At 36.6% G+C, this 13,015-nt stretch overlaps 1 protein-coding gene across 1 annotated transcript in view; it reads left to right on the top strand.

The window, feature by feature from the left end:
- Hcn1 (hyperpolarization activated cyclic nucleotide gated potassium channel 1) overlaps positions 1–11,585 on the top strand; it is a 359,593-nt gene extending 348,008 nt beyond the window's left edge. Inside the window, exons 7-8 of the mRNA XM_041646700.1 lie at positions 3,040–3,204; positions 5,248–11,585. Coding sequence (XP_041502634.1) covers positions 3,040–3,204; positions 5,248–6,149 — 1,067 coding nt within the window. The 3' untranslated portion in view covers positions 6,150–11,585. The remainder of the gene's footprint in view (positions 1–3,039; positions 3,205–5,247) is intronic.
- Positions 11,586–13,015: the final 1,430 nt, after the last annotated feature.

Below are 13,015 nucleotides of genomic sequence, written 5' to 3'. Positions count from 1 at the left end.
AGGTAAAAAAAAAATCTGAAAAAAATCGCATTTTGCTGCTAATGGATAGTTACTTATTTTAAGACATTGACATTTAAAAAATGAAACAACTTTCGATTCAGTTACAGGCTGAGTCTAATTTTTCACATAAATTCTAGACCTCAGGCTAAACACATGACTTCAGAATTTCCGTCAAGAGTTCCCGATTAACTCTGTGTCACTGGGATGTCAAACTGCATGAGAGGTCAGGGAAATCCTTCTGAGTTGGAAACTGCTTGGAGCCATTTTCCCGAACCTCGGGAAATAACTGCTTTTATAGGTGACAGGGATGCCAGGTGGGCTTAAATGTTTAGAATCGGGGTTAACGAATGTCAGCAAAAATAGCATCGGGCAGATAATACATCTCATAGCCAAAGGATTATTAAAAGTGCTCACATGGCATGCGAGGGCACATCTAATCCCTCAAACCGCAGTCTTCCTGATGCTGAAGCTGAGACCAGCTTTCGCATGTGCCTGTTACAGGGCGAACTGCTGACAGTTCTCGTCTTAGCCAAGTTCAGTGGCCTATTAGCCACTTCTGTAATTGCCCTGTAGAGCACTCTGGGAAAATCCTATCTCATTAAATATGTCAAGCTCTCATTATTTGAAAGGACAATTATAATATATTACAATGTACTCTGCAGATGAATGGATTCATCACTAGGTAAATGTATGCTGTTCTTCCTTTGGTCCTTGGAGCTGCAGATTGAGCTGGAGCCTTGCATATGCCGTAAATCCCCTTCCACTGAGCTTCTCCGTGGCCCCTAAATGTTTACATTTTTAGGTCATGTGTAGCTGGGTTCTCAGAAAATGAACAAAGAGGATAGGCAGACAGTCAGAGAAATAAATAGGATCTATAAAATATGAGGACACTCTTTCATAAATGTACATGTTAGACAGCAGGTTTATCAGGAATTCTGTTTCATTTCTAGGCTCTTTATTTCAACTTGTTTATGGAATCAACTTGAGCATTCCAAAGCAACTTAAATTTTCTCCTGATGATGTAGGACATATATATATATAGCTAAGAAAACATTGGTAAATTTTCTTTATTTTAAGACCTAGTAAAAACCTGAAAGATATTTTGTGTGCTTTAAACTAGGTACATGAAAAGGTATATTAAACAAATATGTGTCATATCTATCATGGGACACATTGTATTATCAAATATCAATAACAGAAGTTGGTGTCATAGTTTCCTTATAGAGTGAAATTCAATTAATATTTCATCTCATAGGCTATGTTGCTTTTTGGTTCATTGATTCAACCAACACAAATTAAAGCAACTATTATGCACCATGTAGATATTATAGGTATACAGGCTAATGAGACCTTATAGGTTCGAATAAAGTCTGTACTACAAATCTGAAACTAGTCAAACTCTAGAGATTTTAATTAAGCATAGCTGTTTACAAAAATGTCCAAACAATGTAGGTATTGTTTTCAGATCTTCTCAAATAAAAGTCATCAGTCTAGACTACAATCAAGGATCTGAAATTCACAGGCCAAAACCTTTTATGCTACACAGAAACAAGTTTTACTTAGAAACCATGAGTGCTTTGATGTGAATAGCTGGATTAATAGGAAGTTACTCTTACTGACATTTAGCCATCATCGTCAGATGTTTCCTTCCAGATTTCTGCAGAAGCAGAAGAATGATGTCTGGTTTGTTCATGTCTTCCTTTCTGCCATCTTAGCATCTATCTCCATATTTTATCCATATGAATAGCTAAAACTCATAAAATAGTGTAAATCTCAATTGACTTGCACACTATTTACATAACTTTAAGTGTCAAATAAATTCTTTCGCTGAAAAGTCTAGATATTTCAAAAACCTTAATTATTTAAGAAACTTTGTGATAAAAAGTTTAATTATATTTGTATGTACTTGTTAATTTCTTTGTGTTTGCATATGTATGCATACATATGGGTGAGCATGTGCCATGGCACATGTGTAGATAGAAGTCAGATTACAATTGTACCAGTCAGTTCTTTGCATCTACATAGTGAGTCCCAGGGATTGAGGTGGTTAGCGTTGGCAACAAGTGTCTTTATCCAAAGGACCATCTCAAAAAGAAAAAAAAGAATGAAATTACTTCCAAGTTTTAAAAAAGGCAAAACCTACAAGAATTTTACTTAATTTATAGAATTTTGAAAATAATCTCTTGTAGGTTAGTTAGCAAATTCTAATTAGAAACATGAAGTTGCCATATTTTAAGGATATTAGTTTTAGTGGTGAATTCTTCTGTGATATTTAATTAGGAGGCTACATTTGTATATTTGAAATATTCTTTTCTTCATTCTAATCTCAAAGGGAATACATAGAGTACACTAAGCTATTCTGTTACATATTCACCTGGACCTCAGTCCTGATTTTATTTTTTTAATATAAACTTTCTAAGCCAGTGATTAGACACACTTTTGATTCTATCTATAGCATATTATCTGCTTCTTGCTCCCTAGATTTCACAACATCTTCTGATTATAACTTTTTCCCACAATTCCATTATGGATTTCTTAATGTCACTCAAAATAAACCACCCTCCCTGTATTTTAGAGTAGAAAACACTGTCTCCTATTTGAAGTCAAAGCCTTCATTGTTTTAAAACATTTACAGTTTTATGAGTGGGCATAGTCTAGTGCCAGATGGTAAGACCCGAAAACATACGTTCAACGAACAGTATATGGATTGACCAGGCTATCTTTAGGAATATGTATGTATAATGTGAAAAAGAGGCCAAGAATTTGAAGGAGAATAGAGAGAGGTATACGGAAGCTTTGGAGGATAGAAAGGCAAAGGAGAATTGTAATTATAGTAAGCTCAAAAATAAAATTTAAAAATGAAAATTAGTAATAGGATGGTTTTAATAGCCAAATGAATTTCCTGATAAATAGAAAATGGATGCTTCTAATCATTGGCTACTAACATGAGGCTTTTTTAGTTGTTTGAGGCATTCAAAACTTGGAAAAGAACCTTACCAATCAAGTTACCAATCAAGTCGTTCTCCCTTTTCTTTACAGAGATTTGCCTGCTAACCAAGGGCCGGCGCACTGCCAGTGTTCGAGCGGATACATACTGCCGTCTTTACTCCCTTTCGGTGGACAATTTCAATGAGGTCTTGGAGGAATATCCAATGATGAGAAGAGCTTTTGAGACAGTGGCTATTGACCGACTCGATCGGATAGGTACTCTTAGCTTTCACCTTTCCTCAAGCAGGATTTCATTTTAGTTTCGAATTCTAACGCATAGATCCCTTGTTAATTCGTGTGGGAAAAAAGCATACAGCTGTGTAGAGAATAGTTGTTTAGAAAGACCTCAGGTCGTTTCTGCTCCTCTAAGTGCCCTGGATTGATTTGTTCATGTCTGTTTTCACGAGCTATGCAATCTGATAGCCCAACTTCAGTTTGAATCATCAGGTAAAAAGCACTGGTACAAATTCCAGATAGCATTAAAAAACTATTAAAAGTCAATACCACGAGTCTCTATTGCATTCTAAATTTTACCATAATGTTCTTTTTATCTTCAGGGGCCAGTTTTACATTTTATACTTATATGAAAAATTGAAAACTTACACAATTAAACTGGTCTCAGCCGAAACATCAAAATGTTTGTAATACAGACTCAAACAGAATAAGCCTTTTCTGGACATACCTTACATAGAGGTTTACATTGCAAACATCAATGCTGTGAAATACTTTGTGCTACAAAACAAAAATATGTTAAATAGAACTTATTAGTTATGCTAAAGATTTGCGTAGTTTCTCCCAGCAAAGTAGAACCATGTTGTCTTGCTGTGAAATTCATTAGCTATCCTGGAATATGCTGAGAAGATAGTTTGAGTTCTTTCTTCAAGTTTTAACCCTTTTTAACCTTTCCTTCCCCTCTTACTTTGAGTAGTTCTGCCCTAGATTCATAATCCAGCTTAACTACTCTTCCCTGTAGAAACCTTTCCTTGTTTCTCTCCACATACCAGGAAGAACTGCCTTAATATAGTCTCAGATAGTCTCCTACATTCCATGTCACAGCACTGCCTTTGTTATAGTAACTGTTCTTAAAAAATACTAAACTATGAAACTTTATGAATGGAGAAAGCATCTTGAACTCACCATTATATTTGCAATATCTGGTCCACAATGCATGTATGTTGAAGAGGGGGGAAGGAAGAGGGAATAAATACTCCTGAAGCAGATGGAGTTGGGGAAAGTTAAAAGTAAAGAAAAGGTGTCTCCAGATCTTCATTCTTAAAAAGGTAAGGTCTTCCTTTTTTATGACAGCCTCTCACTCCTCGTTCCCTTTATATAGCACAGAGAGAAAGATTTTAAGGGTCAAAAACAGGTGAGGTAAAGTAAAAGGACTGTGTGGACAGTATCACAGGGCACAACAACCATAACAGAAGTTCATATGGATAACTTTGTTAATTCACCGGGCTTAGTCATCCAGGGAGATGGCACCCATGCAATAAGTAGACATTCCTAAGAGCTGTATTTGAAGGCAACCTCAATTTGCTATGTTAGTGTTCATGTTAGACACAGAGACTAACTTCTTAGTATTTTTGACCCTGATAAAACTCTAACGGTTCTTTATGAAAATGTATATCAAAAACAGTATCAGATTCAGCAACCTGGGTCTGATCTGAGGGATTGCCTTTCTACGGGAACCCAGATGATTAAAAGGAAGTCAATTAGTCACCAGGAGCAAGGGTTCACAGTCAGAGTTCCTTCCTTTTTCACAGCCTCTTCCCTCTCCAACTCAGACTTCTAAGCAACAATCTTAACCTTCCCATGTTATAAATGCGATGAAGACAACTGCTTCCCAATCTGGACCCTGGCGTAAATGGTTCTATCTAAAGCCTTTCGTTGACGGTGTGTCCCAGAGCAGATGTCCAATGTGGCCACTCATTTCCCATTGCCTCACCTTGTAGACACAACTCGAAATTAAAATAATGGTTCAACTCCTCAAATTTCGCTCCTGTTAAACGTGTACATTTCTTCTAGGAAGCATCTTTCCTTTTGCCATCTTTAGTCTTTCTATTTCCCTAGTTCTAAGCAGATGCAACACTATTCACGAGGCAGATGTTTCACTTCTGTTTGGCGATGACAGGTTAAGTTCTCGACTTTTAAACCCGTGGGTCCTAACGCTGACATACATCACCCTGGAGTAGCCAGTCTCTTGTGGCATTTTTAGTTCCTTTCAGTCTGTCTAAGTGCCTATTTTTCCTTTGCTGATAGGCAAGAAAAACTCCATTCTCCTTCAGAAGTTCCAGAAGGATCTGAACACTGGTGTTTTCAACAATCAGGAGAACGAGATCCTCAAGCAGATTGTGAAACACGACAGAGAGATGGTCCAGGCTATCCCTCCGATCAACTACCCTCAGATGACCGCCCTGAACTGCACATCATCAACCACCACCCCAACCTCCCGCATGAGGACACAGTCTCCACCCGTCTATACCGCGACCAGCCTGTCTCACAGCAACCTGCACTCGCCCAGCCCCAGCACACAGACGCCCCAACCCTCGGCCATCCTCTCGCCCTGCTCCTACACCACAGCAGTCTGCAGTCCTCCTGTACAGAGCCCCCTGGCCACACGAACTTTCCACTATGCCTCTCCCACAGCCTCCCAGCTGTCGCTCATGCAGCAGCCTCAGCAGCTACAGCAGTCTCAGGCACCGCAGACTCAGCCACCGCCACCACCCCAGCAACAGCAGCAACAGCAACAACAGCCACAGACACCTGGGAGCTCCACCCCGAAAAATGAAGTGCATAAGAGCACGCAGGCACTTCATAACACCAACCTGACCAGAGAAGTCAGGCCCCTCTCGGCTTCGCAGCCCTCGCTGCCACATGAGGTGTCCACTATGATCTCCAGACCTCATCCCACTGTGGGCGAGTCCTTGGCCTCCATCCCTCAGCCCGTGGCAGCTGTCCACAGCACGGGCCTTCAGGCAGGGGGCAGGAGCACAGTGCCACAACGTGTCACCTTGTTCCGACAGATGTCCTCGGGAGCCATTCCCCCTAACCGAGGAGTGCCTCCGGCACCCCCACCACCAGCAGCTGTGCAGAGAGAATCTCCCTCAGTCTTAAACACAGACCCAGATACAGAAAAACCACGTTTCGCTTCAAATTTATGATTCTTGCTGATTGTCAAAACAGAAAAGAAATACTCTAGGAAACAGAATATTCCCAGATATTATTTTATTCTATCTCATGATAGAGCCCTATAGCCTACTCTGAAAAGATATTTTAGACAGCTCTGGCCTACATGCAAATGTAAAAAAAAACATATATACATATACAATTAAATATATATCACTATATATAAATGCCCAAGAGAAGTTCTAAAGACTTGTATAGCATTCAGTGTTACATGTCTTCCTTTCTTTAAATCCATTAAAGGATTAAACACGTTGTTGTAAGATCATTGATTTCTAACATACTTTTACTTAATTCCTTTGATATGTGTATTCCTCTCTTTTATGAAGAGTTCTTGGGGTCGATGGCATCAAAACTCGAGTTTTCAAAAGGCAACTCCCATTAGTTCCAAAGCAGCACCAATCAACGCTTTCTTTCGTTAGCTGTGCCTCTGCATCCAAATTATTGATTATGCAGGATGAAAATAACCAAATCCCAGTTTATAGCTCTAAAGTGTATTTTGGTGCTTTCAATTTTGATTTAGGTGAACAAACACACACTACATGCTCAGCCACCACAGGAGACAAAACATTGCCATGGCAAAGGTTTTTTCTGACCTCAGACGTGGCCATTGATTCGGCAGGAAGGGTGAGGAGGTAGTTGTCCTCATGTGTTACTGGACTTTTACCAAGACTCAGTCGACGTTAATTGTAAATAACTTTCCAACCCAAGTAAAAGTAACTACCTGTGTTGTGTAGAGGTAAAAGTCACTCACTGTTTAGAATTCAGTTTTATGGCTTCACTTCAAAACTGAAGAGTTTTACATTTCACAAAACCGAATAATTGTGATAATTGTTCAACTGTAAAGCAATGGCTTCAGACCTACAATATTATTTTAACCTGCAATAATAGTTTATGCAAATTGTATGCTTGGATCTACAAATTGCTTGTATTACACCAAAAATTATTACTTTTCTTCCTTATTGACATAATCAAGCATCTGAAACTAGTCCTGGCATGCTTTTGGGGGCAAAAAAAAAAAAAAGTAGATTCCAATCAGTAATTGTAAGAAAAGGCTTACAGTATTTCTCACTTCTAGAGGATATAACAATTCCTTAATTGTGTCTTTTAAAATTCTTAAAAGGCTGACTTGGATCTCTGACTTAAATCTAGAAGTGAGGTTTTTCACTTTAATTTAATATTATCGCTGTTACTATCATTTAAACAATTATTTGCAAATCACAGCTTGGTTTGGAGTTAACTATGTTTTGTGTCTTCATGTTAGTTGGTAGTTTATTGTGATATTAATGTGAAGAAATAAATATAATATATCATCACATCTGTTTGGAAATGCACATTTGCCCTCTATATATTGTAACTAAGCTGTTAGTAAATCTTAAGGCATGTGGAAACCAACATAGTCCTTAGACAGACAGGAGATTTGTTCTTTCAAATGTGCTGGACATAGTGTGACTGCGGCGACAGGAAGCAGGGGTGAAGTTGATCTGTCTGTAAGCATTGTTTGTTTGTTCCTTTGTTTCCTTAATTCTTTCCATGAGCATCAGCCTCTTAGAGAGCACCTGGGCTTACTGCGTCCCACACATTTGGAGTATGATTGGACCACAATGGGAGGATTTTTAATGTCTGACTTCTGTAAATAACTCAAGAGTGTGACCTGAAGTGGAGGTCTTTAGTAGTACAGGCATGGATGGTCCACTTAAGAACTTAAAATCTACACATTCTGATGGCACAGGGCCTCTAGATAGACTTGAGGACCGGAAACTAAAGCAGAAGCAATGGTTATAAAGTGGATCCATTTTTGCCTGTTATGCCTTTTATGGATCTAACCCCTATAAAACCAAAAAGAGTTGTTATGATTAATTGCTAACAGATCCTAATTTGTATGGAAACAATGTACAATGCTAGGCAATGCAATGTTATTCATTACTGACATGGTGATGACCAATGACAGCCTGTTGGGAATGATGTCAAAGAGATCATTCAGCCTACCTAGAATCTATGGGAAAGTTACAAGACCATTTATGTATCAGTACAAAACTCCTCTATTTTATTAAAATATAAAGATTAGCATCAATATATTAAGATCATGCACTAGTCCTTTAAATTATTAAAGGCCTACATTTGACAGAATTAATGGGTTTGTTAGTAATATATTTTTTATACATAAAACTTTTTGAGCACCATGGAAACATCACCAAGACTAAACTGCATGATCATTCAGTGGAACCATAAAAATTTTTATTCATTTTGTACGAGAATGGACAAAGAAGTCTAAGGTTTATATGCTAAGCTAACAAAATGGTACAGGGTAAATTAAATATACATATGTACGAATGTGTATTTATATACACATATTTAGATTAAGGAGAAAGTGATTCACATTCCTGTAATATAAAGGAACAGTGCTAGGTGAACATGACTTTTTTTTTCTCTGTACATATAAGCTCAAGTTTGGAGTTTTAATCTGTACAGAAAGAACTGAACTATTGATCTTTTGCTGCTGAGAAGATGAAGAAAATGCTAATCTTGCCATTGTATGACCAGGGAAGAGTTAGAATATGTCTTTTGTCTTTGCTCAAAGCCATACATATAAATATATATAAAGATTATTAATAAATCCAACAAAAAATAAACTAAAATTATGAATATTTTATTTTATTGCTATACTCTAATCAAATGTTTCTCTTTGTTGATTAATATAGATTTGCCTGTCTTTCTGTCTTTGTATAATTTCCAAAGACTTATTCTTGAAAATCACCATACAATTCTTTATAGATATTCTACAAATATAGAATGAAAATAATTTAAATAGAACATGGATTTCCCAGTCATCTCTTTGTTTTACCTTTTTCATATAGTAAAAAATTATTTTATTTTTTACCCCATGCCTCTTTAATATATTGTGTTTGTCCAGTTTTAAATCACAGCCATGTTTATATATTGGATATAAGGATGATTTTTAATTTATGTACATGACATGTTTTCTTTGGACTTTTCAAATGCCTCAAATGAGGTTTATAACAATGAGGGTAAATACTGAAGTATTCTGAAACACAATGAGGATAAAATTGTGTTTTGCAATTTACTATAATCCTCAAACACACAGCCTGCCTCCAGGTCTCTATGACCTCCCCATGTGGAAATGATTACCAAGTGAATGTCATTCCACTTTTCAAAGATGGCTATTCTAGCATTTACAGACTTAAATGAACATGATATTTTCAGGACACTGCAAAGGAAACAATCGAGTTGTTTGAGTAATTTCTACAGGACATGAACAATTTAAGCAATATGATGAGTTTAAACTTTTAGAAATATTATATTAAAACTGTAGTTCCTTACATTTTAAAGTACAAACCATGTCTCATAGTCTTTCAGGATTATTATGCAAAAATATCTCCATCTATGCTTTATTGACTAGAGGTTTTTATTTGATAATATTACTATAATTGCTCCTTTGGACCTTACTTTCCATATTTTTATAATATTAAACTACATGACCCACATTTTTCCTATTTCTATCTCGAGCACTATAGAGCACGTGTCAATGAAAGTGTGGGTTGCGTCATTCTTGCTGCTGTTATTATTTATATTCACTGACCCTAACAAAGATTTACTATGTGCTAGGTTAGTCTACTTAAAAGTACATCAGCCTGTGCCATGAGAAAAATTCATTCCTAAAATACAGTCAGGTACTGAGCTATACTGAATCTTGAATAGTCAATAAAAAAAATAGCCATGAAATATACAGTTGAATGTGTACCGAATTATATGTCAGTTCTTTCAAATTTGTCAAAACAGTTCCCAAAATATTTTCAAAATCATGTTGGAGATTTTCTTTCAAAGATGTTTTTATTGATTTTAGGGTTTTTTTATGCTTGCTGTGGTCACTTGAAAATCGTGACTTTTTGAAGCAGCTTTATTTCAGGTATAACACATAACACATTGTTATTATTGCATGTTTTTTTAAAAGACAAATGATTGAGTTGATCATAAAAAGCAACTTTGTTTTCAAAAGTAATTCATGAACTATACAATTATTGCCTGACTACAGAAAAGATTCAGATTCTTACAAGTCGGTCTTCCCCCTCCCATTTTGAAGTTTTGAGTTATGACTATAATGAGCATTGCTTTGCTTCCCTGGAGCAATTGAAATCATCATGGATGGGTCAGTCTGACCTTGGTAAAATTCCTAACTCAAAGATATAAGAAGTATATACTTCCCCATGCAGGAGAAAATATCCTGGTGAAGAAGCAAATCCATCACTACAAAAGATCACTTCGTTCTAACTCAAAGGACAATTTTTGAATACTTGATTGCATTACCCTTTGTTCAGTTCTCATAATGAAATGCATCACTTCCATTTTTCCATATTAAAACAATCACTCTGACACAAGGTGATAAAGAACAGACACAATTTTCCAAGAAAATCTGGAATAAAGGTGATATGAGTGACATATTTGTTCCATGTATAATTTTTGACGTTCCAGATGACTTAACTAAAAAGACAAATGATGTTTTATAAAATCAAAATTAATGTGACAACCATGACCCATTCTTAATTAAGACAGTACCCAACCACACACTTAAGTAACCATGCCTCTCTTATCTCACCATATCCCACCCCTTGTTTCCTTAGCTAAGGGTGGTTGAATAGTAACAATGAAGACTTGAAAGCTTTTGTTGAAAGAAACCTTGCCAGTTCTTGCCCCTGGCCCATCATGAGACTTGTTTAAAGATAATAGTAAAAGAAAGTATATGCAAGTCTTTGAATTCATTTCCAAGACATTTGATATAGAAAGCATGTCAGTAAAAATAATAAATTCTGAAGACAGCATCTTCATGTAGTAATCATTGAAACTTGCTTCTAAAATGTGAATGTTTAACAGAACACTGGCTATTGGCAATACTCACATCTCACCGAAGCTTGACTGTATCATAGACTAAAGAAAACAAATGGTAAAATAGGATTTAAATCCATTTTTATTATCAAGCCGAGAGTTTTATAATTTTATGCTTTAATCTTAATTTTTTAGAGCAATCAAAGGATATATGGTCAAATTTGTGCTTTGCTATTGTGAAAAGAAATAAAATTAATCTGTCGCAGAGCAAGAACTAAGGCTATTTGTTACCTCATGCTACTTGTGAGGCTGCTAGATCTGAAGGAAGAATGAAATGAAATGAAATAAAATGAAAAAATTGCCAGCTTTGCATATTAAAAACAGCAGAGTGAGAGGAGCAAAGGCATGAAGAACCACAAATCAAAAGGAGTTATCATATACACATATCATATCATAGAAATGATTCAGAATCAAATGAAGCTAGTGATGGAGGAAGGTCATTGGTTAAATAAAAAGAAACTGCTTGGCCCTCGTTGGTTAGAAGATAGGTGGGAGGAGTAAACAGAACAGAATGCTGGGAGGAAGAGGAAGTGAGCTCAGACTCCACAGCTCTCCTCTCAGGGGCAGACGCCTCAGAGAGACGCCATGCTCCCCGCTCCTGGGAAGATGCACGCAATGAAGCTCTGACCCAGGATGGACTAGGCTAGAATCTTCCCGGTAAGACCGGTGCTACACAGATGATAAGAAATGGGCTAGTCCAGGTGCGAGAGTTAGCCTAGAAGAGGCTAGATAGATATGGGTCAAGCAGTGTTTAAGTGAATACAGTTTGTGTGTTGCTATTTCGGGCATAAGCTAGCCAAGCAGGCGGCCGGGGTGCTGGGAATGCAGCCCCGCCGCCCTTATTACTACAAGCTAGCGTCCCAGAAGGGACTGGTGATAGCCTGTTTCACAGACTGACAAATGCAGACATTCTTTGGGGATACCTTATTTTTAGTGTAGCATTAATCACCATTCTACCCAATGAGAACGAGCTCTTTATTATTCCATAATTACAGTCATTTTTTTATCATTTGAGTAGACCGTGTTTTTTTTCCCAGTGGACACATCAACAAAAATCAGTAATAAAGCAGTTCTTTAAAAGTAAGGTCCATTTATGTTTCTATTAGATTTATTAAAAATGACTTATAATTCCTTATATTTTTAAGCAGAAATGACAGGTTTTGACAAAACAGAAGTTAAAATTTTATCAGATTAAGCATTGATGTCTACAAAGAAAATTGAGATTTTTAGAGACATTTTCTTAAAACATATTTTAGTTTCCATTTAAACTGTGGCAAACCCCTCTAAAACAGGAGACACGGTTTAGAATGAAGTAATCGCATAACTCATTAGAGAGATCAAAAATCAATTTGCTCACTGTATAGTATCATTTTATTTTGGCAATATGTGGTGAGGGTCTTTGTTTCTCAGTAATAATTCTCAGAAATAAAAATTGCCTGCCTAAAACTGTTAAGATATATTGTCAAGGTCTTACCACAAATTCTATTGACAACAAGCAGTTCTGAATGCCTGAAGGTATGATATTCTGATATGTAGCATGAAGTATTGAGCTTGAGTAATATTAAACAGTATTTCATAAACAAAATGTTCACATAGACAAAGTAGTATATGTCTTCCATATACCTCTATTACAAAGATCCAAAGTATATTAACCATATTGGCTCACAGACAAAAGTGTGGAAAAGTGAAAGCAACAGTATTTATCGGACTAATCATCATAAAATGGGGGACATATCCCCAAACAACACAAATCAAAATCTGCTTGACCCTCCAATAAAAAACAGCCTTCACGATCAGTGCCAAATTAATATAAGTATTCAAAACAGTGATTTATGTCTTCTTGACAACAGCAATTTCATTTTGGAAGTTAGCCAATATTAATTTCAAGCCACAAATTTTTCAAACTGATACATGATCATATTAGTGCCACTCTTTATGATAA

Source organism: Microtus oregoni, unplaced genomic scaffold (genome assembly GCF_018167655.1).
Source record: "Microtus oregoni isolate MIOR12 unplaced genomic scaffold, Mior012 000141F_ref0000236, whole genome shotgun sequence".
In the NCBI taxonomy this organism is placed as follows: Eukaryota; Metazoa; Chordata; class Mammalia; order Rodentia; family Cricetidae; genus Microtus; species Microtus oregoni.
The sequence above is the reverse complement of the archived record's forward strand: the minus strand, read 5'-3'. Positions and strand labels throughout refer to the sequence as shown.